The 25,421-nt window shown below is 35.1% G+C and overlaps 5 protein-coding genes across 9 annotated transcripts; 4 read left to right on the forward strand and 1 right to left on the reverse strand.

Moving 5' to 3' along the window:
• The first annotated feature begins 505 nt into the window (after nt 1-505).
• LOC101254083 (probable mitochondrial adenine nucleotide transporter BTL3) lies at nt 506-8,484 on the forward strand. The gene is made up of 4 exons (XM_004237861.5): nt 506-1,159; nt 5,068-5,371; nt 7,228-7,695; nt 8,087-8,484. Exons 1-4 carry the CDS (start codon nt 699-701, stop codon nt 8,153-8,155), a joined length of 1,302 nt encoding a protein of 433 aa, XP_004237909.1. The 5' UTR covers nt 506-698; the 3' UTR covers nt 8,156-8,484.
• A 504-nt stretch (nt 8,485-8,988) lies between these two features.
• Nucleotides 8,989-15,135, forward strand: LOC101254379 (uncharacterized). The gene is made up of 8 exons (XM_004237862.5): nt 8,989-9,777; nt 9,865-10,005; nt 10,325-10,549; nt 12,349-12,556; nt 13,741-13,877; nt 14,152-14,232; nt 14,412-14,478; nt 14,559-15,135. Exons 1-8 carry the CDS (start codon nt 9,476-9,478, stop codon nt 14,871-14,873), a joined length of 1,476 nt encoding a protein of 491 aa, XP_004237910.1. The 5' UTR covers nt 8,989-9,475; the 3' UTR covers nt 14,874-15,135.
• A 325-nt stretch (nt 15,136-15,460) lies between these two features.
• On the reverse strand, nt 15,461-16,260 carry LOC101254687 (multifunctional methyltransferase subunit TRM112 homolog A). Its single transcript, XM_010321873.4, has 2 exons — nt 16,120-16,260; nt 15,461-16,007 (listed from the first exon to the last, which is right to left on the reverse strand). Exon 2 carries the CDS (start codon nt 16,005-16,007, stop codon nt 15,639-15,641), a length of 369 nt encoding a protein of 122 aa, XP_010320175.1. The 5' UTR covers nt 16,120-16,260; the 3' UTR covers nt 15,461-15,638.
• A 937-nt stretch (nt 16,261-17,197) lies between these two features.
• On the forward strand, nt 17,198-23,959 carry LOC101254992 (pentatricopeptide repeat-containing protein). 5 transcript variants are annotated; one of them, XM_010321875.4, is made up of 6 exons: nt 17,200-19,665; nt 19,957-20,014; nt 20,406-20,689; nt 20,848-21,071; nt 21,721-21,812; nt 23,316-23,959. In XM_010321875.4, the coding sequence occupies exon 1, from the start codon at nt 17,556-17,558 to the stop codon at nt 19,611-19,613; it is 2,058 nt and encodes a 685-aa protein (XP_010320177.1). In that variant the 5' UTR covers nt 17,200-17,555; the 3' UTR covers nt 19,614-19,665; nt 19,957-20,014; nt 20,406-20,689; nt 20,848-21,071; nt 21,721-21,812; nt 23,316-23,959. The 5 variants fall into 5 exon arrangements, with proteins under 5 accessions (XP_069153438.1, XP_010320177.1, XP_010320176.1 ...); XM_010321874.4 differs by having other exon boundaries at nt 17,215-19,665; nt 21,564-21,812; XM_004237864.5 differs by having other exon boundaries at nt 17,282-19,665; nt 20,996-21,071; nt 21,564-21,812.
• On the forward strand, nt 23,240-23,659 carry LOC138348220 (classical arabinogalactan protein 26-like). Its single transcript, XM_069296850.1, has one exon. It carries the CDS (start codon nt 23,240-23,242, stop codon nt 23,657-23,659), a length of 420 nt encoding a protein of 139 aa, XP_069152951.1.
• Nucleotides 23,960-25,421: the final 1,462 nt, after the last annotated feature.

Consider the following 25,421-nt stretch of genomic DNA (forward strand, 5'->3'; position numbering starts at 1 on the left):
TATTCATATCTTTTTTTCATCAAATACATGTGTCAACCATCAAAATACTAACTTTCAAGACAAACACACTACCACACTTTCAATTTATCAAAACACTTAACTCTCAAGACAAGCACACTACCACACTTACAATTTATCATATTTTTTACTTTTGAAAAAAAAAATTAAAATATATTTAAATTTTAATCGAACTTATTATAACAATCTCAAATTTTGAGCAGAATCTATTATTCATGTACTACTTAATACTAATATATTTCAAAAATATATAATTATTCAACGGGATAAATTACTATTTATAATGATTCCACTATTAAATAATTTATGAGATAACAAATCCTACCTAAATTTGATATTGTTACAACGATTTCAATCAACATTCAAATATATTACAACCATATTCTATTTGAAATCAACATTCAAATATATTACAACCATATTCTATTTTTACTTTCTTCATTTCAATTAGCTATATAATTACTATTATATAGGGCCTGCACTTAATAGTTGCAATAATAATGATATTTTTTTTTTGGGTAGTTTAATAATGGTGTACAAACCACACAAAAAATAATCAACAAGGCTGAAGCTGCTCAGTGCGGCGACACAAGCAAAGCTGACTTTGACATTTTCCCTTCCATTATCCCATTGAATGCCATCAAAATTCTCCTCAGCTTCACTATACTGTAGAATTTAGAATGACTGGAGTTCATACTATTTGGTTTAAACACTTAGAAAGTCTCACACTTGTAGAAAATCCAGATACAATTTTGTTTTCTGGTGGATTATTTATTGAACCGTTGATTCCTTCTTCAATTACATCTAGTTTTCTAAAAATATCATCAATTGATGATTCCAGTGAGTTACATTCTCCCATTTCTCGTCGTAGTGGACCAATTTTCCGGCGAGAAAAAAAGAGTGTTCGTGCCGGTATTGGGGGTAATTTCTTGTGTTTGAGTTTGTCACTTAAGAAGAATACTGATGTTGTTGGGAATTCCAGTGAATGTTTGTTGAGTAATGGAGACGAGAGTCCAAAGGTGGAAGAGTCTAGTGTCGGCGATGGGGTTGTGAAGAAGCGAAATATTGGGTTACGGGGACGTGGTGCAATGAACACCAGCAAACATTTGTGGGCTGGAGCAGTTGCTGCAATGGTATCAAGGTTAGTGCTTTTCTGCCGTATCTGCGTTATTGATTTCTTTACTTGTCGTTTATCCTTTTGGTATATACTAACAAGGTTAGTGCTTTTTGTCCAGTATCTATGTTGTTGATTTCTTTTCTTGTTTATCCTTTTAGTAAATACTTCCATTTGCTGCACTTAAGTAGCAGTAAGGACCGCGGACTCTCTATATTCCCAGACCGCACTCGTGGGATTACACCGAGCTGTTGTTGTCGTACACTGACAGTAGTTTGAACTTACTCGGAATATCAAATTAGTTATTGGGGATCTGTTGTTGATATCCTAGTATCACTTTGTTTTTTAGTTGCACGGACTCTTCACTTTTGATGCCGCACCCGTCTTGGATTCTTCAAAAATACACTACTTTTGGCGAATCCGACCGCACTCGTTGGGATTTTTGAAGAGTCCGAGCAACACAGCTTTGTTTTATTAGTGCCATTTGGCAAGTTGTGATTGAATTTCGAGATGTAATATATAGGAGGTATAAGGGAAATAACGAGCTACTTCATGTAGAGGAGAGAGTTTTCAATATATCATTATCTTCTTTGTGACGCAGAATAATGACTCTGCCAAATTTTGGATTGAAGAAAAATAATTACTGCAGCTTATGATTTTTGCTTATTGATGTTATTATTATCTTTGGGTCATCATAATTTTCTTAGTCTTAAGAGGGGAATTTTTCCAAATTTGAGTGGAGTGACATGATACAAGGAAATCCATGTTAGGGAGATTAAAGATTGAAAAGATCGAATGTAACAGTTACAACTCACACCTAGTCAAGTACACCCATATAAGGGAGAAGTAGTTAATTTTGTTGACAATGAAGGGGCGAATAACTATATATAGAGTTATCCTGCTTTGGGGAAAATTAGATCTCGAAACCCAAGTTTTTTAACACCCCCTACCTTGCCACTTTGACCTCATTACTAATCTGGTAGGAGTCTTGATAGTTTGAACAGTGGATATGGAATTCATTCATAATCTAGCTCATGGTTTAGGCATTCAAACAAATTGAAAGACTAAGCTGAGTTGTCATTTTACTGAAATTAGATCTAGTGTTTGCTAGGAGCCTTTTGGTTAGACACTTAATTGTGAAGGAAATTAATGTGAGGTTTCAAGTTGTTTTATAGAATTCCAAAGTAACCTAAAAAGACAAATTAATTACATGGTTTTGTTGGAAGAAAATGAATCTGAACATAATGGAATGGGTGTAGAGGATATATATATAGCCAACACAACTGGTTTGGTCAATGCATAGTTGATTGATGATTGATTACTTTTGGTGTTCGCTGTGTAGAGTTGTTGCATTATGCATAACTTCATATCTCTCTATATATATATATTGAGTAACTCCATAATTGTTTGGGGTCTAGTTGGCAGAACAATGACAAATGCTTTGTAGGAGGTGGAGATAAGAAACAAGATACGCTGCAAACATAGTATTACTTGTCAGTCTCCTATTTAACAGAGTGGATTTTCATCATAGCCTGGAGGAATTATTACATAGATGACTTTTTTTATTGCTTCCTTGCACTTGATCTCCTATGTAAATACTTAAACTGTGGGGGAATTTCCCATACTGCCTTTGAGGCAAAACTGCTTGCCGTGGAAGTTTACCTTCTTTCTTCCTTGTGCACATTTCAAAAGCAAGTACAATAATCAGGGAGCTAGATGGTGTGTTCTCTTAACAAAATATAAGGAAAAAGTTTAAAATGCACGAGGGCATTATTTGATCCACTTAGGATTCCGTTTTCTAGTCTATTCTTGCTGGTAACTCTTAAGTGGCACCTTCGGAGGTTTTCCCCATGGCGCAATGGGGTTGCTGTGCATTCATATCTTCTGGCCTCATAAATAACTACAGAAAAACCATGCGTGAACAGAAAAAGCAACTTAAAATTTTCATAACTATAATGCTATAAAAGAATGTATAAACTGGCTTATTTGTATTGATGGCAGTTGTCTGTCTCTCTTGGTCTTGGTTGTCTGTGAAAGCTTCCAGACCTTCTCAGTTGACCCTATCTACAACACCGCCATATCTTTAGTTGCATCTGAAAGATGGAATTCTAAGAAACAAGGAATGGACAATGAAGTTTCAAATATATGATAGCAAAAAAGCTGTAAATATGGATGGATATGAGGGAGAAAGGGTTTGATTTTCATAACAGAAAAACAATAATGCAGAGAAGACTGAATTTTCAATATAGGATATGAATAAAATATGGAGGAAATGCCATGAAAGGTGATGGTTTCCGTTAATTGTTTTCCAAATGTATAAGTGCTGGGAAATGGATGAGTCTTTGTTGGAGATTTATCCTGGTATTCTTCTACCTTGGGGTAAGAAGCTGTAATGGTTAATCAAGAGAGATTAATAACAGTAAAAAGAATCTGAGGCTCTGTCAAACAAGTCACACTGTGGACATAGTTACTTTAGATAATCCCATATCACTATGCTGCTGTCACGAATGAAAGTGTCATGGGTCTAGTTATCCTTCTCTTGTTGTTTTGAGGTAAAAGAATGTCCAATGTAACATTAGGATATGGTGTGGTGTCTGGTCTTACATTCCTTATTAGATATGGTAAACCCCACCACTTAAGCACCACAATTCAGGAGCAAACTGTGGCCCTTCCCCTATTTTGTTCCCTTGGTGACTCGCAACCCCAACCTCATTGAGTTAGTGGGCCTCTTTCACTAGGATATCCCTCCTTTGTCTTGGCCTTCTTTTCAGAATCAAAGGCCTATTTTCTGTTAAGTCATAAATCAATGTTTTTAAGGCATGCACGGTCATCCATTTTGCTCAAGCTTTGAACCTTTGTCTCACTTTTCAGTTACTCTACATTAGATGAATATTGTGTTTTTTCCAGATCTCCATCAAATCAACGTCCATCTTCTTAAGCCAAAAGCATCATGTTTTTCTTTGATACACTTTCTATACTCCATTCCAACATAGAGATGAATCTGAAGTAAGCTTTTACCCAAAAAGTTCGACCTGTTACTCATCAAGTCATCCATATTTCTACAATGCTATGACCTTTTAAAATCATTGTTGTTTAGTGTTATTTCCTTTTTTTTTGTTTTTGCCGGAGGGCAGGAGAGAGGTTCTTAAATCTTTTTAAAAAGTCAAACAAGACATTCATATTGAAAAGAGGAAGATTACGTTTTGACCTAATACAATTTTTAATCTGAATACTTCCAATAAAATCCTTTAATTTGGATTAAGCCTCTAGATATTCCTTATGCTCAAGTTTTTAACTTATTCTTAATCATACTGTTTCTGAATAGAAAGAAGTTAAATTTTGTATTCCCCTTGTCCCCCTCCTTTTGGTAAGTAAATATATGAAGCTTACAAATTGCCTTAATCATCTTTAGGAGTTCTCTGCAGTTTGCACCTAGATGAAATTTTGGAATGGTTTTTATTCTGAAACCATCGTGGGAGCTTCATATTGAGGAGAGAGAGGGTTGGTCCATCATTTTTATTTGGAATACGAGCTTGTCCATCCATTCCTGGTTAATTTACTTCTTCATTCTTTCTGAGCCTCTGGACACTTTTTTCAAGTCTCCATATGGTTCTGATTCCCTGTTCTTGTTCTTTGTTTCTTGTCCTCTCTGATATTGTGATGGCCAGAGTCGACAAGTAATTGTATAAACTAACACAATAGACATGTTTACTTCTTTTTGATTATTTGACGTTTGTTAGTAGTTAAAATAGTAAAATTGGTAAAAGATACAATGTACCAATTTCCAAAAAAAAAAAAAAAAAGGGTAAAAGATAGTTTAGTTTATCCTTCTATATACCTTCTAAAGTAGTTAACTTCACATTGATCTTGAACTCAAGTTCTGCTTACAATTACCTTTTGCTTCAACTCTGTTTGAATAAATCTTGTTTTTGCAGAACTGTTGTTGCTCCACTTGAAAGACTAAAGCTGGAATATATAGTTCGTGGTGAACAGAAGCACCTCTTGGAGCTCATCAAAACAATTGCAGTTACTCAAGGCTTGAGAGGCTTTTGGAAAGGGAACTTGGTTAATATACTTCGTACTGCTCCTTTTAAGGCAGTTAATTTTTGTGCTTTTGACACATACAGAAAGCAACTCCTAAGATTATCAGGAAATGAAGAAACTACTAACATCGAGCGGTTTGTTGCTGGTGCTGCAGCTGGTGTGACTGCTACTGTTATGTGCTTACCACTGGACACTGTAAGTCATGAGATGGAAATTTGCATTTTTTTAAGCCTTTTGATATTTCTAATTTTCACTAAGCCCATCTAAGATCGTGTATAAACACATAAAACTGTCAGTGCATTAATTTTACATTTTGATCTAGCTGTTGACAGAACTGTCAAAAGAACTTCTTTTCTATGTAATTGTTTTCTTTACTAGTACATTTCTAATCCACAAATAGCTAGAGAAAGGAAAATAAGAGAGCTCTTTTCTCTTCTTTAGAAAACATCCTTTATGTTGCTCATGGTTCTTCCCTTCCTTCAGTACAATTTCTCACCTTCTAGCTGAATCCAATAAGGAAGGCTGCAAGTACAAGTGAAATCCGAAAATAGGACTAAAATTATAAAATTAACATATGGAGTAAAAACAGAGGTATTATGTCACATAATCTTATGGTTTAAGTTCTGCAAAATACTAGCTGCTTGTCAGTTTGACTTGTGTCATTCATTGATTATAGGTTTTTCTGGTAGAAAGGAGATATCTTTTTGTTAGACTTTGATTTGCATCGGAAATTGCACAATCAAAAAACAAGAGATTCTTTATATGAAAAAGTTATGATTTGAAGGAAAGAAGGTTGATGTTTTGGATCCCTTATCTTCAAGTGTCAATAATCATCTACCCATCCCATTTTGATCCATAACTGTCCTATTTCTCGTATATTTTACAGTTGCTGATTGAAAACATGATCCATTTGGTGGTTACGCTGTTTCTAATTCATCTGTTGATGAGTTCTAACATTTCAAGCAGGTTTTGCCTCTAAACCTTTTTTGTTTTTCTAGTATTTCTTGGTGAGTTGTGGAAGGAGATAGTGGTGTAACAAGGGGAAAGGAAAGCCAGCTAGTGGCAGAAAGGACCAGGGAGGTTGGTCCTTATTGAAAAAAAAAGGAATGGGGAGGTGGGACAGTGCTTGAGTGAAAGCCTTGGGCTGTCGACAAAGAGGTTGATGATTAATAAACTCTTATCAACTTCCTCTGGCTTTTAAGCTTCTCGTCCTCAAGCAAGAACACATCATTGTGAATCCTGACTAGAAGATCCTTAAGCACATCCTTTTTTGTTTTTGCTATTTATTAATATGTATAAGGTACCAAAAGATGGGAAAACTTTTGGAATACTGAATAAAATAAAACTAAGAATCTTAATGTGTCATTTTGGATTAGAATTAAACTGACTTAGTCGAGAGAAGTTTAGGATTTAGATTTTTTTTTTCTAAAACAGATAATAGAAGGGTCCCAACTGAAGATGACATACATGGCAGGGTGAAGGAGCGAAATGCCCTGTATAAAATTTAGTACAGCAGCTACTGATAAAGAAGAAAGAAGAAAGGATTAGTACAACAGCTTTGTCCAAGAGAAAAACAAGGAATGAGATGGAAGAATAGAGCAATTTTAGCTTCATCAGGGAACTAGCAGCAAAATGGGTACTGGACAATGTCTGTTATTTTTAATATGGACCAAACTAGTTTTTCCCTCATCATTCAGGTTTGATACATGCTCCTAATATAACATAGTGCATGGAATGATATTCTGTCAACCATTAGCATCAAAGCCCTGGTTTTAGTACATAGTTTTTAGGTCTCTGATTTGAATATGTAAGAAGTTGTGTTGAAGTAGTTTGCATTTCCTCTTCTGTAAGAATGTGTAACAATCTTTTGTTTTTAATAAGTATGTATTTATAACGTGTTCACATCAGCTGATGTCCTTATTATTGATTTTTCCTTTTTTTCAGAAATGTCCATATTAGATTTGATTATCCTCCTTATGATTGGGGAAGTTGATTTTCTCTGGCTTCTGCTTTGTTATTTCCTGTGTTGCTGATAATTTAAAACCTTTCAGATCCGGACCAAGTTAGTGGCACGGGGTGGAGAAGCCTTGGGTGGTGTGGTTGGAGCTTTTCAACATGTGATCAGAACTGAAGGATTCTTCTCTCTTTATAAGGGACTAGTACCCTCCATTTTGAGTATGGCCCCAGCAGCGGCTGTTTTCTATGGTGTATATGACATATTAAAATCAGCTTATTTGCATTCACCTGAAGGCAGAAAAAGAATAGAGTATATGAAGAATCAGGGAGCAGAGCTCAATGCTTTTGACCAGCTTGAGTTGGGACCTATGAGGACCTTACTTCATGGTGCTATTGCTGGTGCTTGTGCTGAAGCCGCAACTTATCCATTTGAGGTCATTAGAAGACATCTTCAATTGCAAGGCCGAGCATCTAAACTGAGTGCGTTGGCAACATGTGCGAAGATTGTTGAACAGGGAGGTGTTCCAGCTCTATATGCAGGACTAATCCCTAGTTTACTACAGGTACCAGTACCTGTTTAACCATATCATTATGTTTGAGATTACTTTTTAATTGGAAAAGGACTCATTTTAATCTCCGAAACTGAACACAATGTTCTTCCCAACCGTTCTGCTCCTCAATATGCATGGAGTTCACAAGATTCTGGGATGGTGGCATCTCTAAATTCTTCCTTTTCACCCTTTCCCTTCCTTTTCACTCTTCCTATAAATAGCAGCAATTGTACTTCATTCAGACCTAGAGGGATTGTCGTATTTCAGTTCAATTGACTTGCATATGTATATGATTATAGTATTCGAAATTTCAAGTATATCTCTAGAATTCATCTTCTTCTTTTCAAATCTCTTTAACTATCAAGACTTTCCCATTCTCAATTTTCATGTTCTGAATTTTCAGGTGTTACCTTCTGCCTCCATAAGCTACTTCGTCTACGAGTTCATGAAGATTGTTCTCAAAGCGGAATGAAGGACATCTGTTGCTAAGTAGTGAGGTACAAAAGCATTGTATTACAATGTTATTCATCACCTTGATGTTAAAGAGGTAGGATCTAGTTTGTTGGACATGAAATCTAAAATTTCTCTCTATTAACACTTGATGAAAAATTCTTAGCTTAGATCCAGATTCACAAACTCGATACTATATTTTACTCTCTTCTATCCCCAAAAGAAAAACATTTTGTTATTGGGAAGTAAAGGTTCATCAAATGATAAAAAGAGCTATATGAACAAGAACCCAATGGAAAAATGAATACCGAGATCTTAAAAAATGAAAATTGATTATTTGAAAATTCAAAACATTATATCCCCTTATCTGAATTTCTTCGTATCGAGATCTCTAATTTTGCAAGTTTAATCAACATGTTGGATGTATCTAGCTCGTTCAAACTTGTGTTAGTTGTACATATCTATAGCCTTTATGTGAATGTCCATGCGTACCTCTTATTTCGATTCAAGTCTTTTTTCAGTGAGTGTAAATTAGGAAGTAAAAAATTAATAACCAACCCAACAGTGTTCTTAAGCACTATTGTATTATTTGAGTCAATAACAAAAATAAATCATAAGAACAAGATTTTCTAATTTTAATGGTTGATTCTTTTCCAAATCTTTGATTCAATTGTTTGCAAGAATATTGTATATAAGTCAACTGAATGTTTTCACTTCAAATTTCTTTTGTTAATATACCAGGAAAAAATTGGCACTCTCTCCCATGTTTCTAAGAAAATGATAAGTTCCTTTATTGGAAACAAATTTCAATTTTACTTTTAAAACTACACGCAGTTGGCTTATATTCTTTTATACATGAAACAATCATATCACATAATTGTTAGCAGTAGTAGCTTGTAAGTTTTAAATATCATTCTCCTCACATTTTGAAGGTGACAAGTCAATGACAAAAATAATAAACCAATCCTATCATAAATTTTACCTATTTGACTGCGCATTTAATTAACCTCTGGCGAGACAGGGAAGACCAATAACACACATAATTTATTCTTCTTTTCACTATGCCACTGATGTTGAAACTCTATTCGTTTTTATTTATCCAAAATATTTGAATATAAAAAATTAAAATTAAAATTAAATATTAATTAACATACTAAATTTTATAGGAAAATAATCCTAGTGTATTTTATTTTTATTTAAAACGACAATAAAAATAAATTTTTTAAAATTAAAAACCGTCATCTTCAACTGCTAATTCTACATTCATACGTGTTATACTTCCACTTGCCCTTCGATAATCTCAGAGTTTCATCCGGAAACGCTTTCCATTCCAACCGCCGCTATGCCGCTGTCCGGCGACGGAGCTGATGTCTCTGCCGGTGGACGATGTACGTGCTCTTCCCTCGATGAGGAAAGCCTAATCCAGAACTGCCAGCATTGCCGGCGATCGACTCTCCCTTCCTCTTCGTCATCTTGCTCTTTGCTTAGCCTCGAATCTTATCCGGTTCAGGATTACGACAAGCTTTGGAGAATATTTAGTGCTTCCGTTAAAGGATTCACTATTGGCGCTGGTCTAAAAGGTGGCCTCGCTATCTTTGCTGTTCTCTCTCGGCTACGACGTAGGAAATCGATGTCCTCTGCGAAGTAAAGTTGTTTTAAATCCTCAAAGTTTTTGGATCTAAATTATACCCCGTTGGTTTAAGCTCATTTGAGTATGTTTTAATTTTTTAGGAAAGGGCAAATGGTCTCGAGCAGGGATGATGTAGTTTTGGCACTAAAGGAAACTCTAAGATATGGTCTGTTCCTTGGCACTTTCTCTGGTACATTTGTATCAGTTGATGAAATTGTGTCCGCTTGGGGAGGTCATCGAAGGTATGTCACTGTTTATATTCATACACACACATTTGTATGTATGCATGTGTTAATTAAATTCGGATGTTTTCAGTTTGTTAAATATAATTATGTACATGCGAAATAGATAATACTAATCTGTTACTTATCTAAGCATATAATTATGTACATGCGAAATAGATAATACTAATCTGTTACTTATCTAAGCATATAATTATGTATTGCATTGTTTGTGAGTGTGTTTGTATATATGTGGGCGAAAATCAGAAGTCATTTGTTTGAGAGTTGGTGAGATGATTAACCTAACAGTAGATTAAGCAGAAACTTATTTTAATTTCAGGACAGCTAAGTGGAGAGCATTGCTAGCGGGTGCAATTGCAGGGCCATCGTTGCTTCTTACTGGTAATACACAGCACACGAGCTTGGCGGTTTACATTCTTGTGCGTGCGGCTGTGTTGGCATCCCGTTGTGGAATAAAAAGTAAGCGGTTTGGGCGCATATGCAAGCCTTTAACTTGGGCTCATGGAGACATTTTCCTTATGTGTCTATCCTCTTCACAGATCCTGTAAGCATCGGTTTTTCTCCTTTTGTGGGACTTAATTTCATATATAAATATACTGAGTAATGATATCCTTCCTTTAATTACAAGCCATATTTCTTAAGCTTTATATGTATAATACATTGTTATTTTTACTACACAATCTCGTTTCGTTCTTGACTATGTAAAACTGCAATTTTATGCATTTTTAGTGCTGCATTGTTGATAAACTGCTATGTCATGAACAAGTAAACGTTTCTTCCTTTGAACATGATGTAAGTTGCGGTGCTTAGAAGTTGAGATTAACCATGCTTGGCTCTAAGCTGATAAATCATATTGATTTGGCTTTGTATTGAAGTTGGCCAAGAAAGAGGTACTTTCCAAGTCAACCATGATAGAGAAGTTTCCCTAAGTGTCCATTGCCTAAATTTTTTATCCCATTTTAGTGGAGAGTGAGGCAACTTAAATAATTGGAGGATGAAGTTGACTTCTTGATTAAAATTCACCCTTATGTTTTGATATGTATCAGATTGATTGTCTTTGGGATTATTCCAATGGAAGTGACAGCTACATAAATGCATGAACTGTGTTCAGTCTATTACCAGTGGTTAACAACTTTGTAAGCTTTATGTTCTAATCGTTGTATGTGCGTGCTCAGTCTCTCCTTTATTGAAGTGGCTGTCTCAGATTAAAAAAGTCATGACTGTCAAAGTGCTGATAGGACACCAACATTTTCAGTAGTCTTATTATGATGAATGTTAAAACTGATAGTCTCATTTGGTAATCTGGTAATATGTTTCAAGAATAGTAGAATTTTCATCTGTCAATCAGGTCAATATCAGATTCTTTATTCATATGTCAATATACAATGAAAGAACTATATCATGACCTTGCATTATGGAGAATGTGAAAAAACATGTTATAGTTTCAGCAGGATTTTATGGATTGTCTTGAGATCTAATCTCCATTCCCTTCTATCAATGTAAGTAGGACCCTGTTTATAAAAATCTTGATGCCATGTGTTTAGTTTAATTAATTAAGGATACTACTGCACCAATTTGCAGCGATAACATGAGATAGTTGACATATTTAGTATCTCCTTTGAAGAAAGCAACACTGCATTTCCCAAGCTCTAGCTTCCTTATACATATCCATGTATCTTATGTGGAAAGGATTTTTATAGAGCAAAGCCTTCAATGAACATACTACTGTCTTTGCATGTGTGTCATCCCGAAGCACAACAATTCAAGGATAATGTACCTCAACAATGAGTAAAAGTAACTGTTTGGGCTGTCGTGCTCCATTAGCCCAAGTGGAATTCCTATATTTAACCAAGCTAGCATTGTCATCCCATATAACTTTGGCTCCTGCTGATGATGTGGGAGATTGGGTGTATTTTGTTAGCAACGGCAAGAAGAGGTCAAATCTGTAATATTCAAAAGGAAGGGATACAATATATACACAACAAGTCAGTTTTTAGCACTTCACAATATGCACAGCAAGTGCTAACGTTGTAGGTATGTTACTTCAATGGAAAAGATAAAAAATTGTGCCTCATAGGATTGGTTGTGATTACAAGTTCCTGCAGAAATTACCCAAAACTTCTGTCTACAAGTAGTTCTCTAAACGCTTGTTTGTCATTGGTATTACAATAAAGATAAAAAATCTCTTTCCTGTCGGTCTATTGTTTTGATTAAAATGTAGTGAGTTCAGAATTCTAAACCTGATTCACTCAGAAGCCTGATTTGCATATTCTGAGTCTGAGATGCCTATTCCCTTATGAACAATGTTTTTTCTCTCATATTGCATTTTTTAATTTATGTCAGGTCAGCTTACATATTGAAGCAAGATAGTCTGCATCCATCTTACAAATCCTTTCTCAACAAACATGGTGGCAAAGCTTTGGTTATCCTGCAGGGTGTGAAAGACCTGGCATGTGGGAACTCTGTAATGAATTTGGAAGCAATAGAGAATCACTACAAGTCCAATGGTATTAACATCAAACTGGATCCACAAATGAAAGTACCCTGCTCGGTATGTCATAGTTTCCTGTTCTTTGGCAGGAATACTAGTCCAAATATGAATGCTGCTTTCTATTTTAGTGGGCGTGTTCCTCCTAAAGCAAATGTTGCTACTTTATAAAATGGTGGAGGGGAAAGGAGTTAAAATATTTACTGTGTAGAGCTAGAAGTTGGAGGTTTGGCTGGAGGTTGTTCGTGTCCTCTGTTTCTATTGTTCTGCATTCTTAAGCTTTTGAGGTTGTTTGGGTAAATCTAAATTTAGGGTTTAATTGTCAAATTTTTAAAATAAAAATGAGGGCTCTTGGAGACTTGAGCGATATCTTTTTATTAAGGGCCCGTAAATTGATGCCATTGACTATTTCTAGTAAGTTTATGTAGTCACTACTTTATGATTTAGATTAAACTGCTTTGTAGATTAATGAATTTTATCCATATCATAGTTCTTTTTCCTTTTTTGTTGTTTGTTAATTACCCTTTGCCTTTCAATAACCAGCATGCTTGATAGTCAAATACTTTTTTAGAGCTAATGAAGGCAAATGCAATATCTGGATGTTATTATGTGTTAGTGGAAAATGTGTTGTTCACTTCCTTTTGTCTATTATACTCTGTTTGGAAATTATGATACTTTTTCCGTTCTTTCATGTGGTATTTTGGGGCTATGTGAAATGCATTTCAGTTGTATTACAGCAAAAGGAACTGTTCTGATTTGATTATCATATTGAATACCCAGTTGAAGAGGAGAACTATATGAGGTTTGATATGTGTGGACTATCAATTCTGCAGATCAAGAGTTCTAGATTAAGTACACGATTAGTTTTGTTCATCAATTTGCTTTATAGGTCCAATTATGACGCACGAATCACTGATTAAAAAATACCTGCAGTGCTGTAGCCACTTTATACTACCAAAAAGAAAAAGAAGCTGTAGCTTCATGATTTTTCATTTAAGGATGTAACTGGATGATGCAATTGCCCTTTCATGTACTTCTGCTACCTGTAAATGTTATGCCAAAACCAAACATCCTGTTGTATTGGCCTCAATAGTAGACTCTTAATTGTGTTTCATGTGTTTGCCTAAGGTAGGTGCTGCTATCTTGAAATTTTTTGGATTCATAGTAATCAAGGATTGCAAGAGTTTAATCGACATGCTGATATTGTTGATCTGCAAGCACTGTTTTCCCTTTGGATGTTCATGCAGATAGTACATGAGAATCAAGGATGTGGTGCGCATTTCATTTCATTTCTAATTCAAGCCTACAAGAGAGCTCTGCCGGTTTACCTTCCAGTTTATTTAGTTCCTGCACTCATTGTACATCGTCAAGGCATCTTGAAAAGGTACTGAATGTTGGTTTCTTCAATGATAAATCATCTTGTCTTCTTCGTTTTCTCTTGGATTATCCGTTGATCAGCCATTGGTTGATAAAATCTGTAGCATTATAGGAGAATTATTGTAGCATAGTTGTTACTACGAATAATTTATCATTTGGAAGTACATTTTCCTCATGATAGTCCATATTGCTTTTAGCCCATTCCATTTCCAAGCTCTATAAGCGTATAATCATCTTCCTTCAGCTCCAGTTATTACAACATTCTAAGGAAATTTTTGCAGACCTAACACAATTTTGGCGAAGGGTCTCCTCGGTACAGCAAGGTCTAGTCTATTTCTCTCCATGTATTGTTCGTCTGCCTGGTAAGAACTAAGAACTGATTTGATTTGTAAAATTTTTGCATTTTACTGTCTTTATTATGAATAATTTTGCACGTTTTTCAGTCCTTTCGCCTGACGATGTTAAGCCCCCTCTAAGTTTAAGTACGCTTGCTTCAAAATGATTGCTCATCTCAAAGCTTCATCTGCTGTTTCATTGTTAGGTTGTGGACATGTTTTCTCTTCAGGCTGTTCAAGAGGTGTAACATCCCCATGGTGGCACTGGGAACGGTATAGGACAGATTAATTATCTTTCTTAACCAATTGTTTTGCTTCTCCCTTTGTAAAGCTAACATAAATACATTTTACAGTTCCCTACTGGTCTGGCCCTGGCAATCGAGAAGAAAAGCAGAAGGATAGAGATTTCACTCTATTGTCTTGCTCGGGCACTTGAGAGTTTCGTCACGTGCATGGCTGATGTTGGTTATTTGCCTCAGTCTGAAAAATTAAAGAGGGGTGATGTTGTGATCTTTAGCATGGCAACTGCAATTATCATGCATTGTTATGCTATGGAGAGGGATGTCTTTAAATCCAAGTATTTGAATGTTCTTGATTGGGTGTTTGGTGTGCCTCTTCCCCCCTATGATACCACTCCTCGCAAGAAATGGCGTTCCTCATCCATATAAAGAACCGCGAGATATAATTGTACACAATGCATGTCGCAAAAAAATAATTTAACTTTGTACACCACAATAGTCATAGAACTAATCTACCTTCATGCAAATGTAGAATGATTTATGGTCTGTTTAGTTGGAACTTTGTTGCAGCCAGTACATTCAATTGTCTTGCATCATTATGATCGTGAAATTGTTCTATATTAGAAATTTGAGAGATGTTGTAATGTTAGCGATCTCAAAATATTCATATATCATATCGAGGCCTTTATAATTTGCTTATCCGTTAAGCAATGTAAAATGTTTGCAACAAATTATTCAGTGTTGCCAATCCTGAACTTCTTTTAGGTAGGCCAAGAATGATTTCCATGTCAACGTCTTAATGATTTTTCTTGAGAGATTAGCCAATATGGTTAAATTTCATACATTCATGTTTCATGCTTGATTTGGTCCGTCTAAAAACTTATGAACTTCAAAACAGAACTCTGAAGGTAGGAATTTCGATACATAACTACAATAACTGAAGACTTATAAACTTCAAAACAGAAGTTTGAAGGTTGTAATTTCGATACAAAACTACAATCTCAGATATAGCAGTGTGGTGCAACAAAGAAGTTCTGGTAATTACTCCATAATATCGACAGTGTCTTCCAATAATAGCATTACAATTCAAAATGGTATATCATAACAAACCCCTTAAACCCTATAATCAAGAACCCTAATCCCCATTTCCAAACCAAAACATATCAATACCCAAAAAAAGAAAAAAAAAACTAATCAGACCTCGTCTTCATGAAGAAGCATATTGGGAATGCCTTTATTGACAGGAAATTTCCGGCCAGTCTCTGGACAAACCAAGGCACCCTCTTCAAGATGAAGCTCGAGAAGGGCATGATGAAACTTATGAAGAAAATCATCTGAGTTTACCATAGCAGCATCAACATTTTCAGGCAGTTCAGCGTAACCCATGGTTCTAGAAGCTTCCGCCAGTGCCTTCCATTCAACCTTATGGAACATGTTCTTGAGAAAATCGATATTAAAATCAACCTCTTTCTCTACCACTTTCACAACCTCGATCTTCAACGGGAATCCATTTGCGACTCCCTTGATGTTGGATGATAACATGTTGTGAGTTAACAACCTCATCTGCGAATAAATTTCATGAAAACAAAAATTTCCCAGTAAGAAAACATTTCAAACACTTAAATTCAAAAAAATACTCGGGGGAGAAAACAGAAACAAAAGAAATTAGAATTACTTTGAAGTTGGGATGAATTTGCTAATGCGATGAACTTCCGATTTTATAGGCCTTAGACGGCGCCGGAGAAATTGTATTTTCAGTCCTCTCTCTTACTTCTCGAGCTGCTCTAATGGTTGTTCTGCGAGGCGTTTTTGTGGCAGGGGTAAAGAGGAAGTCTAGGGTTTGGGCCAGAGTTAGGGTCGGGCCAGTAATGTAGCCACTTGTGAGTTGTGATGACAATGTTTTGAAATATAGCCCATTTTGTAAACTTATTTAAAGTTTAGTGATCCGTAATATGACAAGGGTAACTTGATTATGCTCCATAGTCATAGTTTGCATATTTGCGGACTGTAGTAATAGATTAAGTTATTTCGTTTATATAATTTGTTGATTTGAATAATTCATAGGTATATTTTTATATAAATTCGAATTAACGAATTTATACAATTACAAATATCGAAAGTGTAAATAGTTATAAAAATTATATTATACAAATGTTGAGTTATACAAATTTCAAATTATACAAACATGCCAATTATACAAAATTAAAAAGTTAGGTCGTATAATCATAGCTAAAAGTTTGTTGCAAATAGTAATTAAAACAAACTATAGTTATGTTAACTAATTAATCAACATATGCTTGCTTATACGCCTAATATCCCTATGTATAACACAACCTACCAATATAGTCATATAAAACGGGTTTGGAGAGGAATAATTATACGTACAATAAGCTAAGAGAAATTCTATTTTTTTATAGTGTAATCATAACAAAATACATAACTACAACAAGATAATACGCTAATTGAAGTACAAGAAACAATAGAAAATTATGCAAAAATCAAAGGCAAAAAACTACATAAGCAATATGGACGTGATAGTGAGTCAAAACACTATTACCTTTTAATCTTCTTTGGTCGTACGTGTCTTTCGCGACCTCCTGTCTAATGTCACGTCGTAGCTAAATTGAAACTTTGTCCTATCCTATCTAATTATTTCTCCACAATATTTTTCAACCTACCTCCACACTCTTGTAATACCGCACATAACCAACTTTTCACATGTCAAATCATCTCAATCTTATCTTCCGCCAAAATTATTTCGACATTTCACGAATATCCTCGTTTCTAATTTTTTTGTCTCGTAATATAACCACACCTCCATAATGCAAGGCAACATCCTTATTTATGCAAAATTCATCTTGTGAAATATGAGAATTTCTTTGATCAGCTAATAGTCAACCCCTAACAATAAAGTTGGTGTAACTATCACTTGTAAAGAAAATTTCCTTCAAGCCTTCACTAGAAGAATAAACATTGTTGAAGTGAGTAATTAACTCATAGCAGAGTATGAGTGTGATCAACTGCCTTGTCATTTTCACCTGAAGATTTGTTTTTGCTAGATTTCTGTGTTTGTCTAACCATTTTAGAATTTATGATCACATAATCTAGTAGATGGAGCTAGACTTGCAATCTTGTGCTCGACTGCTCAATACTGTTAACAGCAACCAATCTCTTCCTAATGGGAAGCAACTCCACCTCGTTTTCCTCAAAAGGGGTATCCTTAACTCTGCTCTAACAATAGCCAATCGCCTTCTCCAAATGTATACCAGGTGTGGACAAATGGCTGATGCACAGTTACTGTTCGATGAAATGTCTCAGAGAAACTGCTTCACTTGGAATACCATGATTGAAGGGTATATGAAATGGGGGAAGATGAACAACTCTTTGGACTTGTTTCGTTTAATGCCTTCCAAGAATGAATTTTCTTGGAATGTGGTCATTCTTGGTCTTGTTAAAGCAGAGGAGTTGGGTGTTGCTAGAAGACTATTGAGTGAAATGCCACGGAAGAATGAAGTAGTTTGGAATGGACTTATTCATGGGTATGCGAAAATGGGATTCCCTGGGGTGGCTTTATGCTTGTTTAAGGAGTTTATAGACTGGGATTTTCGAGAGATGGGCGGTGCATCACATATAGATTCATTTGTTTTGGCAACTGCATTAGGAGCTTGTGCTGACACAAGAAGTGCTGATTTGGGGAAGCAAATTCATGCTCGTATTATAGTCAATGAAGTTGAAGTTGATTCTGTGTTGGCAAGTTCTTTAGTTAACATGTATGGAAAGGGTGGTGATTTGGATAATGCGAACTATATTTTGAATAGAATGCAGAATCCTGATAACTTTTCCTTGTCAGCGCTAATTTCAGCATATTCAAAACGTGGTCGAATGGATGATGCCAGAAAGATATTCAACCTGATAACTGATCCTAGTATTGTACTATGGAACTCCATGATTTCTGGGTTTGTGTCATGCGATGAAGTGTTAGAAGCATTATTGCTTTTTGGAGAGATGCACAGAGAAGGAGTTATAGGAGATTCCTCTACATTAGCTAGTGTATTGAACGCCTGCGCTAGTGCATATGCCCTTAAAAATTGTTTGCAAGTGCATGTTTATGGTTTTAAGCTTGGACTGTTGGATGACCTTGTCGTTGCTAGTGCGCTCATTGACACATATGCCAAATGTGGATGTCCTGATGAAGCTTCCAATGTTTTTAATGAACTCAAAACACAGGATACCATCTTGCTAAATTCTATGATTACCATATATTTTAACTGCAACAGAATTGAAGATGCGAGACAATTATTTGAGTCAATGCCCTACAAGAGCTTAATATCTTGGAACTCTATGATAATTGGTCTTAATCAAAATGGTTGTCCAGTTGAAGCACTTGATCTTTTCTACAGAATGAATAGGATGGATTTTAGGATGGACAAATTTAGCTTTTCAAGTGTGATCAGTGCCTGTGCAAGCATTGCTTCAGTTGAACTTGGTGAACAGATTTTCGCAAGAGTTGTTATCATCGGCCTTGATGGTGATCAAATAATTACTACCTCCTTAATTGATTTCTACTGCAAGTGTGGTTTTGTTAGTGATGCCAGGAAGCTCTTTGACCAAATGATGAAATCCGACGAGGTTTCGTGGAATTCTATGTTGATGGGTTATGCTACAAATGGTTACGGAAATGAAGCTTTGAATCTATTCCACGAAATGAGAAGTGTGGGTGTTTCGCCAACAAATATCACATTTATTGGTGTCTTATCTGCCTGTGATCATTGTGGTTTACTAGAAGAGGGAAAAAGGTGGTTTTATTCAATGAATTACGATTACCACATTGATCCAGGAATTGAACATTACTCCTGTATGGTAGATCTTTATGCAAGAGCTGGATGTCTCGAAGAAGCTGTGAACCTCATCAAAAAGATGCCATTTGAGGCAGATTCAAGCATGTGGTTATCCATTTTGAGAGGATGTGTAGCTCATGGTAACAAGATACTAGGACAGCTCGTGGCTCAACGCATTATAGAGCTTGATCCTGAGAATTCAGGTGCTTTCGTGCAGTTATCAAACATATTTGCTACTTCTGAGGACTGGGAAAGATCTGCTTTAGTCAGGAGGCTGATGATAGAAAAGAAAATCCATAAGAGTTCTGGTCGAAGCTGGAGTGATATGTAAGACAAAGTGCAGTACAGGTCTGCGGATGATTATTGCAGCAGTTGGAGAAGAGGTTAATTTTATTTTTAGCCACCCACTTCAATAGCTTTTGAAGCTATTAATTGTTTTTTTTTCCGGCTCATTCATGTTCTTGTAACAATGGTTTTCTTCTAATCTTGTTGCATTATTTTGTGAGCACAGCCCAGTTGAAGTGCTTTGTGAGAATTAGCAGTTTGTTTCTCAGATGCCTTGATTTAGGGCAGAAAAGATATCTTTGCTTATCTGATTAGTATCTTTTCATAAATGGTGATCATGTTACTATCTTTCTATAAAGTAGTGATCAGGCATTGTTATCTGCATTCAGGTTCTTGGAATTGTGTGGATGCAGAAATGAAGAGTTCTTAGCTGTTCTGGTCACTAAGGTAACAATGCGTGAGTTAAAGAAATTTGCTGGGAACTCTACACTATACTTTAGGCATCCGTCCTCTTCAGTCATGCACATCGTTTGGCTGTTCTTAACAGTGTTTTCTCTGAAAATTCTTGGTGTTTCTATCTGTCATTCATCAATTTTATTTGCCAGGATTTAATTCTAACACTGTCCGTGATATCCAAGGTGCTATTTCACATTGTCTAGGACAGAATTTTGCAAAATGTTTGGATATAAATTTTGAAAATGAGGAGAGAAGGCTATGGTCTGGCAGAACTCATGGGCTTATAAGACCAGAGCAATACAAATTCAAAGCTATTTAGAAACTGTCGTTGTAGTTTCCACTTTGTTATGCAAGCTAACTCTTTTTACTGATGTTGTGGCAGGTTGGTATAGTGATGTTGTTCATGGGGATGAGGGGGTCTGGTCTGCCTCCTATAGTAGCGATAACTCAAGTAATTATTCTTCCTACGCCCTTCAAAGGATGCTCACACTCAAGGGATCTTTGAAGCATGTTCTGTCATGGCTGAAAACGTGAATGAATCAGGTATTTGTGCCGTGGCCGACCTCAGAGAGAACTATTACCTGGCTGGAAATATTTTTTCTGGGAGAATGAAGGGGGTTTCCCCTTAGGATTGAAGCAGGATAACAAGGCCTTGGAAATGACCAGGTAGGAAATGTAGCTTTTGTCTTTTCTTTCTACTTGCCAGTTGTTTAAGAAAGTCACATAGAAAAGGGAATAGAAATCATTTTTGTTGTTAAATTGTCACTTTTGGACACCAAGCTTGATGCTATAAATTTACTTTAGCTTTGTAATAACTTTCCCAGGTATGAGCTGTTTGACGCTAAATGCAGCTAAAAGTCAAACAGATATTCCGTGACTAATCTAGTTGAACAAGCAAAAGATATGCTCACCTCTGTCCTCCAATAAAATTTGTTTGATGTCTCGAAACAAAAGTGAGATGCTTGTTTTCAGGTTGTATGAACCTGGGATGAATTTGCAAAAGCGCTGAACAAGAAGATATTGGTCTGGCTCCCTGGTGGATTGTGAGGTATGTTACACTTTCAAAGTGGTTGCATCTGAGATGAATCTTTTATTTTCATTTTCATTTTCATTTTTGGGTTGGGATCTTTTGTTTGAACTTTGTGTTGATAAAAGAGAAATAGTAATAGTAGAGCTGTAAAATACTGACATGTTTGTGAATAAATCTCAAGTCAGCTTGTATTAGTTTGAAGTTGAGCTTTCTATTTAGTTTGACCATTCAAACTCGAGATTCAGTTTATTTGAATTAACGTTAGCGAAGAGCCCATCACCCTTATTCTTAGTAAATATACCATAGTTACGTAATTTACAATGTATTTTTTATTATTCCTAAATGATAAGCAGTTGAATAAGAATATTATATTTTTGGGTGTTTTATATTTGAGGCAAGCGTTAAGCGTGGCATAGTGCTCGATTAATTTGATGGACATGTATTGTTTGTTCATGTCATACTTACCTTATAAACACTGACAAAGATGCCGCACACACATATACCATGCAGTCAAACAGACATGAGGCATTCCGCAGCTACAACAATAATAATCCTTACTGCTCATTTCCATTTATAGCTTGATTTAAAAATCTACCACCTGTGAAGACCGAATCCGTCAACAATGGTGTAAACCACCATTCTGACAGGGTAGAATCTATACCTGCAGATAGTAAAATACCTCAACTTCAGGCGTTTGTCAAAGTTCAACAGTCAAGAAAATGTGTTACAGCAAATGAACTTCGATCAAATGGAAAAAAGGTATGATCTCATAACTTGGAGGTCATGCATCAGGGTAACTTGTAATTTCTTGTGATTTGTTTATTTCCTTTTCAATGTGGACAAAATTTGTATCTGTAAAATAACTGTATTTGGCCCTAACTTCAGAAATTCAGGTCTGAAGTTAAGGCTCTGAATGTCTGAAGTTAGGCTTTGGCAAGCCAAACATCAAATTCTAGATTTTCAACTTCAGTCCCGCAGGTTTAAAATTGATTTTGAGGCAATTAAACATTAAATACTTTGTAAATTTTTAGCTGTGTATTGAATAGCAGTTATCTGTGCACATGTCCCAGCACCAACTTATTAGACTTGCACCCAAAGACAACCCAAAGGGGCTTTGTGATAATTTTATGTTTATTCACTTTATTTTTTAAGTTTTGATGTCCAGACTTGTAGTATCTCTAGGTACTTGCTTTTCGAGCTAGCTATATTAAAATCAAACTGTAGTCAATTTTTACAATTTTTTAATGTCCAGTGCAGTAAACTAAGGTTAATAATTATTATAGGTAATCACACTGAAAGATGCTAGAGGCACTTCGTAAAAGGTAGAAAAGTTGGAAGTCACATATTAATTTTATGACTTAATTTTGTCATTTTCTGTATTAAGTTTGCTCTAATGGGCAAACACCAAGTTTTCTTTGGAATAATTAAGTAATCGTATAAAAAATTATACTAGATAGTATCTTTAAACTTTAAAGTTCTTATGAAACTTCAGGGTGGAAATGAGTGCTTTTAGACTTTCTTGTTTGTATCATTCCCTAGGTAATTTTGATTGCCTTTTGGGGGATCTTTCAACAACTTTGCCCACCAATAATTCAATCTTTGGTTTCTCCGTTTCATGTTTTGATTTCTAAGTTTTTGTGTAAGTACATCTCTTAAGAAAGATATTGTCAACGATTATTTGCTTATACTATCAGCTGCGTTTATCTCATACGTCTCACTTAATGAACACTCTACTAGTTCATGTCCTTGAGACTGTAGAACTCCAACAGTGATTTGCAACTAGGGCAATAGAAAAGCAATATCATATATAGAGCCCACTGCCCAATAAATCAACTTTGAGAGGATCCCAGATCAGTACCTTATAAAGACCCTTTGAAAAAAGCATGAAAAAATTAAAATAAAGTACTTAAGATAATAAATAATTAAAACCACCTAGGGAATTTTTGTCTACTTCTTAACATGCCAACCTGTACATATTTACAATACCACTCACTAAATTCATATAAATTGTCAAACCTTTTACTCACCTTTAATCATAGCCCATCTTAGATCAATCTCTCCTTTTTCTCTCCTTACTCATTATTGTTCAAAAAAAGAGAGATAAAGAGCCTATGTGCTATTGATTTCTTCATCATTAGCAAGAGAAAAAGGAATTGAATTAAACTGAATTTTAGTTTTCTGAGATAATGGCCAGCACCTTTTGCTTTCTTGTTGTAGCAACACTCATTATGTGTATATTCATTGCAAAAACACCTCTAGCAGTGTCACTGAATGTGGAGAGGAAGTTGATATCAGCAACACCAGTAGAGTTTCTTGCAAATCCTCCGGTGCCAGCGGCATCTCCATTCTCAGAGATATCTCCAGATATTGCACCTCTCTTGCCTTCTTCTGGTGGTGTGGTGCCTCCAGTTTCTTCAATGCCAACTATTCCTTCGAATCCTAGTAAAAATCCAGATGATGTGATGTACCCTATTGGCCCTGATACTGCTGCTCTTGGACCTTCTGCTTTTTCACCTGTTTCCTCCGCTGTTTGTTGTGTTTCTCTTGCAACATATCTGAACATTGCAGTACTGCTTCTAGTAATCGGCTTATTTTGTTCGAGTTAGACATCTGGTATTCGAAATACACTGATTTGTTATTTGAGAAGTTGTATAATATGGTCAGCACTATAAAATGCAGTTTCAATCTTGTATAAGTTGATTCACTCTGAAATTCACTTCTTTTACAAGGGATAAGTGATGTACTAGTATAAGTTCTTTTATTGTCCCAATTGTATTTAGTTTCAATTATTGTTAGAAACCAAAGGCGAAGCTAGAGTTCTAACTACGGATTCTTCAAAATTCAGTAGTTTTGTTCGTGTTAAGAAATTCATTGAATATATATAAATATACTCTCTCCAGTCCATATTTCATGGTGTTTTTAAGTGTTTTAAGCTTATTACATACCGTCCAAAATAATTCAAAATAAAAGATTTTCCAATGAAGATGATAATTATTGTATTTTTTTTTTTTCAAATATACCCTTATATAAACAAGTGTGATTTCATATAACCAAGGAACTGTAAGAGTAATTTAGTGAAACCACCTTATTCGAGTGAATTTCTTAATAGGTAATGCCGTTAAAAATACCATAAAATATGAATATGAAAGAGTAATTTATCTCGAACTCAATAAGCCTATCTTTTATAGAATTCAGAATTTTCAATTTGCAAAGTGTAATTCTTATAATAGGCTACAATTGTTTCTAGTGTTGTTTTTTTAAAAAAATAAATAAATAAATAATTAAAAGTGATTATCAAGATTAGTGTAAAAGCAATTAAAGAAAGTGCTACTTTTTCTTGTTTAATTTCACATATGCTACTTTTTTGTTTTAAGTAAAATAATATAGCTGGCTATGAGTGATGAAGAAGGCACATGGAGGGGGCCATGTAATATCCCAACACTTTTTGGTGTTCCAACTCCTTTCATCATGTGATACCATCAGTTACATTTTGGACTTTTGTATCAATGGGGGTACACACTATGCCCAAAATTATATAATTTAACTATTCTAACATGACCCTGTCACACCTCAAAACATAGAAAGTATAGTGTTATTTTCTATTCTTTTCTTGTCATCCTTTTCCATCTTTAATTTAAGAAAATATTTTTCAAAAAAGTTAAAAAAGATAAGTTGAGGTTAACAATGGTTTATATAAGCGCCCCAAACAATATTGTTATGCGATGCAATATATATGTGTTCAGTTAATATCTTTTAATAAAAGAGACTATTTTTTCGCTAAATTAACAATGTGTGAAAATTTGCTTGCATTAGCTAAAATAACTATTAATCGAATATTTTTGTTTGAAAGTTTGACTACTTATACCCCTTAATCAAACTTTTTTTAAAAATAAACCCTAATTATATAAATTTGACATAAATAAACTAGAAATGCATAACAAAAATGCAAGAAGTAAAGCTACTTTACATTTACATTAATATGACTCGGACTTTGAGCAAAAGGAAAAGCTGGTCCAGTAGACGGCACTTAGAGGGGCCGCATCCTTGTCTACATGCAGGGCGGAGCTAAAATTCCGATATGGATTTATTCGAATTTAGTTTATTTATTTAATATATATAATTATTAAGTTTAAAACGTAATAATTATTAATTATTTGTTAATATTTGAAATTCATAAAACTCAAATTCTAATTTTATCTTTGTCTTCCAGCAGGGCTTAAACACATGGGTGTTTGCTCTGTGTGCACCCTGTTGCGAGTGGACACAAGCTATTACTGAAATGACATAATTTCATACATAAATTATTGAGATTTTTGGATTATAATGAAATCTTTGATACTATATAAACTTATTTAATCAAAATATTTT

The sequence above is a fragment of the Solanum lycopersicum genome, chromosome 4 (assembly GCF_036512215.1).
Source record: "Solanum lycopersicum chromosome 4, SLM_r2.1".
NCBI classification, from domain to species: Eukaryota; Viridiplantae; Streptophyta; class Magnoliopsida; order Solanales; family Solanaceae; genus Solanum; species Solanum lycopersicum.